Source organism: Monoraphidium neglectum (assembly GCF_000611645.1).
Source record: "Monoraphidium neglectum strain SAG 48.87 unplaced genomic scaffold scaffold04943, whole genome shotgun sequence".
NCBI lineage: Eukaryota > Viridiplantae > Chlorophyta > Chlorophyceae > Sphaeropleales > Selenastraceae > Monoraphidium > Monoraphidium neglectum.
In genome coordinates this window covers 1-3,756 of record NW_014008687.1, presented here as the reverse complement: position 1 = coordinate 3,756, position 3,756 = coordinate 1, and the positions used below count along the sequence as shown (strand labels likewise).

General features: G+C 68.5%; 1 protein-coding gene across 1 annotated transcript; it reads right to left on the bottom strand.

Moving 5' to 3' along the window:
• Positions 1-680: 680 nt before the first annotated feature.
• MNEG_14998 (hypothetical protein) lies at positions 681-3,606 on the bottom strand (the record flags this gene model as incomplete). The annotated part of the gene is made up of 8 exons (XM_014036531.1): positions 681-753; positions 992-1,095; positions 1,579-1,733; positions 1,987-2,096; positions 2,396-2,723; positions 2,863-2,917; positions 3,196-3,335; positions 3,600-3,606. 8 exons carry the CDS (start codon positions 3,604-3,606, stop codon positions 681-683), a joined length of 972 nt encoding a protein of 323 aa, XP_013891985.1.
• Between the last annotated feature and the right edge of the window lie 150 nt (positions 3,607-3,756).

Sequence of the window (3,756 nt, the reverse complement as noted above, 5' to 3'; positions counted from 1 at the left end):
GTGGGGTGTTGGGTCACCAGGGGGCCCTTGTGGAGTCTGGGGATGGGCACAGCTTGACGGCTTGGCCGCTTGCCGGCGCACGGGCCGCCTTGCTGGGGTGAAGATTTTTGGCGCGATGGCTGCTGTGTATGGATGGACGGCCTTGATGCCGTGCAGGAAAGGCGAGGCAAGTGCGTGCCGCTGGGCAGCGATCGGCTTCGGCCGGGGTGCTTGAGGTGATGCACGCCAAAAAGGTGGAGCGGGGAACCGGCGGCGACGGCGGGCGCGGCAGGCCCGTGCGCCCGCACCTTGCCGCCCGGCGGACGACGCGCCGCGCCGGTAGCTGCCGCCGCCGCCCGACGAGTCCGAGGTGCGGCGCTGCTTGCTGAGGCGGAAGGAGGACCTGCAGTCGCGCGCACACGGCGGGGCCGGTGGGTCAGTGGGCTAGGGGACTGGCGCAAGCAGGTGCGGCTGCAGCATCCGGCCGCCCTGGCGCCGGCCGCGGCGGCGGCGCGGCGGCAAAACGCGTCGCGAGCGCCGGCGGCCGCTTCAGAACGTGGAATTTCGGCCCCAAACACTGCCCCGAATCCACCCCAAAGGGCGTCCCAATCTCCTTCACCCTGCTAAGCCCTCATCCCGCCCGCCCGAGGGTGGCGCGTGCGGCCCCTGCAACGCCTGCCGCGGCGGCCGCCCATCGCATCTCACCTGGCTAGGAAGCTGTTGTAGTCAGCGGCCGCGTCGGCCTGGGTCTCCCCAAACACGCTGCTCGCACGGCTGAGAGTGAGCAAACGCGGCCGAGGCATGGAGCGTGGGGGGGCGGGGAGGGAGAGGCGCGGATGCTGAGCGGCTCGGCCGGTGGTTTGAGGAAGCGGCGCACGGCGAGGGTCGGTGTGATGCCGCGCCCCTCCGCCCTGGGCTGCGGCAGGCGGCGAAGGGCTGTCCGATCCGAACAAAGCAATCGGCGGAGCCACTTGGTCCGCACGCCGCGCGGGCCACATGTCATCCGCCGCACCTGCTGATGCTGCGCGTGTCGTCCGCGCGCGCCTCCTCCTCCTCCTCGTGGATGGTGACATAGGTTTTGGGCACCAGACCGCGCGCGCCGCTCGGGGTGATGACCTGGGCGCCGCAATCGGAGGGGGCGGCGGGGGCGCGGGCGCGGCGGCGTGGTGCGGGGCGCAGCGGCAGGGGACGGCGCCGCGCGGACGGGGCCTCAGGTGCGGGCGCCGCAGTCTCGCAGGGCGGGAGCTGGTTGGTCCTGCTGGGTTCCTATGTATTGGTGGGAGGCTCCCCACAGGGTGGGGTCCCTCCTGCAAGCGCAGGCGACGCGAGGGCAGGGCCCTCGCTGCCAAGGCGCTTGCAAGGCACGCACGGCGTGGACAAAGACAAAGCCAACATCAACCCCTAAAGTTGACAATTCAACACACACACACACACACACACACACACACAGATGCACAACAAGCAAACATGCACCAAACCAAGTAAACACACACAGACTCAAGCGCGCAAAACGCAAACACACACCAGCATGCAAACAAGTACACAAACACACACACATGCACGCACATACACACACGCGCGCGCGCGCGCGCCCCCCACCTGCAGCCAGCCCCCGACCTCGTAGACCACCTCCACCGCCTCCCCCTTGGCCACCGCCACCTCGTCCTCCTCCTGCGCCTCAAAATCGTACAGCACAGTGCCCCGCAGCGTCACAATGTCGCTGTCGTCGTCGCTGCCGGCGCCCGCGCCGCGGCCTGGGCGCGCGTGGGCGGCGGGTGAGAGGAAGAACGTGAGCGGACACGCTGGAGCCTCTCAAAATCGGCGCGCAGGGCGTAATCCCTTGGGTTGTGACAGAAAGGTGCTGCTCCCAGCTAATACGTAAATCGTTCCCACCCAGAAAGCTCCAGAGGGTGCGGGCCACAGGGGACCGAGTGTGCGTCAGACAGTCAGCAGGGCGGACGCAGGTTGAGCCCAGGGGGCCACCTCCATATTCTGGGCGAGCCGCACCTCCATATTCTGAGAGGGGCTCCTCTGGGTATTCTGAGGCGTCATCTGGGTACTGCCCCTCCCCCCTGACGCTGGCGGTGCCCCCGGTCTGCTGCGGCCGGTAGTCGTACCTGGGTCGCGGGGGAGTGGCATGGTGTGTGCAGGTAGGCAAAGGCGGGCTGAGGGACCATGGTTTGGGGCTGAGATGAGTGCGTCTCTGGCGTTTATGAGCTGTGCGTAAAAAAAGGTCATGCGAGCAAGTCGGTGTCCAGACGATGATGCTGGGCATAACTCAAGGCAGGCCGCGCTCTCAGGGCGGCAGCACCGCTGGCATGCGGCGCAGCCAAACATAGCGTTCGGCAAAACAAGCGAAACCATGCAATGTACGCGGGCGCCGAGGCGGGGCTCGACGGCGCGCCCGTCCCCTCACCCCTGCAGCTTCCCGAGCATGTTGGCGCGTCGCCCTTCCTCTGACTCATCATCGCTGGAGTCTCGGTAGTACCGCCGAGGTGACGGCCCCTCGTCCCGCGCCCTTGCCTCCTCCTCTTCTCGCCGCCGCTGCTCTTCCTCCCGGGCCGCGTCCGCCGCCGCGGCGAGCGGCAAGCCTTTGGCGCCGACGGGCCCGCGGGCCCCGCCGCCGTCCCGCTCGGAGCCGCCGTCGTCGGAGGCGCCGGCAGCTGCGGCCGCGGCAGCTGCCGCCTCCTTCGCCTTCTTCTCCGCCTCCTTGGCTGCCTTGGCCTCCCTCTCCGCCTCCTCGTCTGCCCAGGTGATGCATATATGACCAACGGGATCTCGTCAGCCCCCGCGATACCGCCAGGTCTCACTCGGACGTTGTATGAGTGAGCGCCCTCCGTCCAGTCGCAGCCCGCCCCATCGCAATCGGCCCCGCGTTCTCACCGTATTTCCCGGTGAGGACGTCCTTGCAGGCCTGCCCCAGGGGCCAAAACAGGTCCTGGCGGCGTGCAGCGGGCGCGAGGGTACGGAGGAGTGGGGGTGCGAAGGCCTGCTTGCTGCCAGGGATGCGAATCCAGCACCCCGCTGCCGAGCGCATACAGGGATCTATACAACTGAGGCTGGGGTGACCAGGCTGCAAATGCTGCGCAGGGCAAGGCGCGCATAGCCGGGTGCATTTTTGCTGAGCAAACCACAAGCCGCCGGCGCATGCGATGCCCGGGCGCCGGAGACCCGTGCCCCGCGCCACCCGGGAGGCGCGCGCCCCCAAGAGCGCACCTTGGGCACGAAGCACACGCGCTCCTGGATGGCTGCCAGCAGCGCGGCGTTGCGCTCCTCCAGGCTCTTGAGCAGCTTCTTGGGCCAGCCCTTCTTGCGGTTGCCGAACCGATCGATGAGCTCCTGCACAACCACCTCGCCTGCGGGGCGAGGTTGGGATGCGCATGGGGCGATGTGTGGGCCGGTGCGTGGGTCGGAGCATGGGTTGGTGTGGATTGGTTCTTGGGATCGCCCCCGCGGGGTGCGCGGCGCGGCTCGATGAGTGCTGTGTGCAGCTCTGCAGGCGCGCGTGCGGTTGGGGTGCCGAGCGCGCGCGTACTAGGGATTCCTCCCGCGCGTGCGCTGGAGCCTCCATGCAGGTGTTTGCCGAGGGGGGGCGCCATGGTGGGAAGGGGTCCCGCAACCCGGCATGCCCCTGCCCGACCGAAAGCCCCTAGGCACACGGCGCCAGCCCAGGCGTCTAGATGGTAAATCGACCTCGGGCCGCACCTGAATACATGTGATCCAACACCTCAAGCGCCGGCCCAACGCACGCCGCCACCCCCAACGGGTCCGACCCCT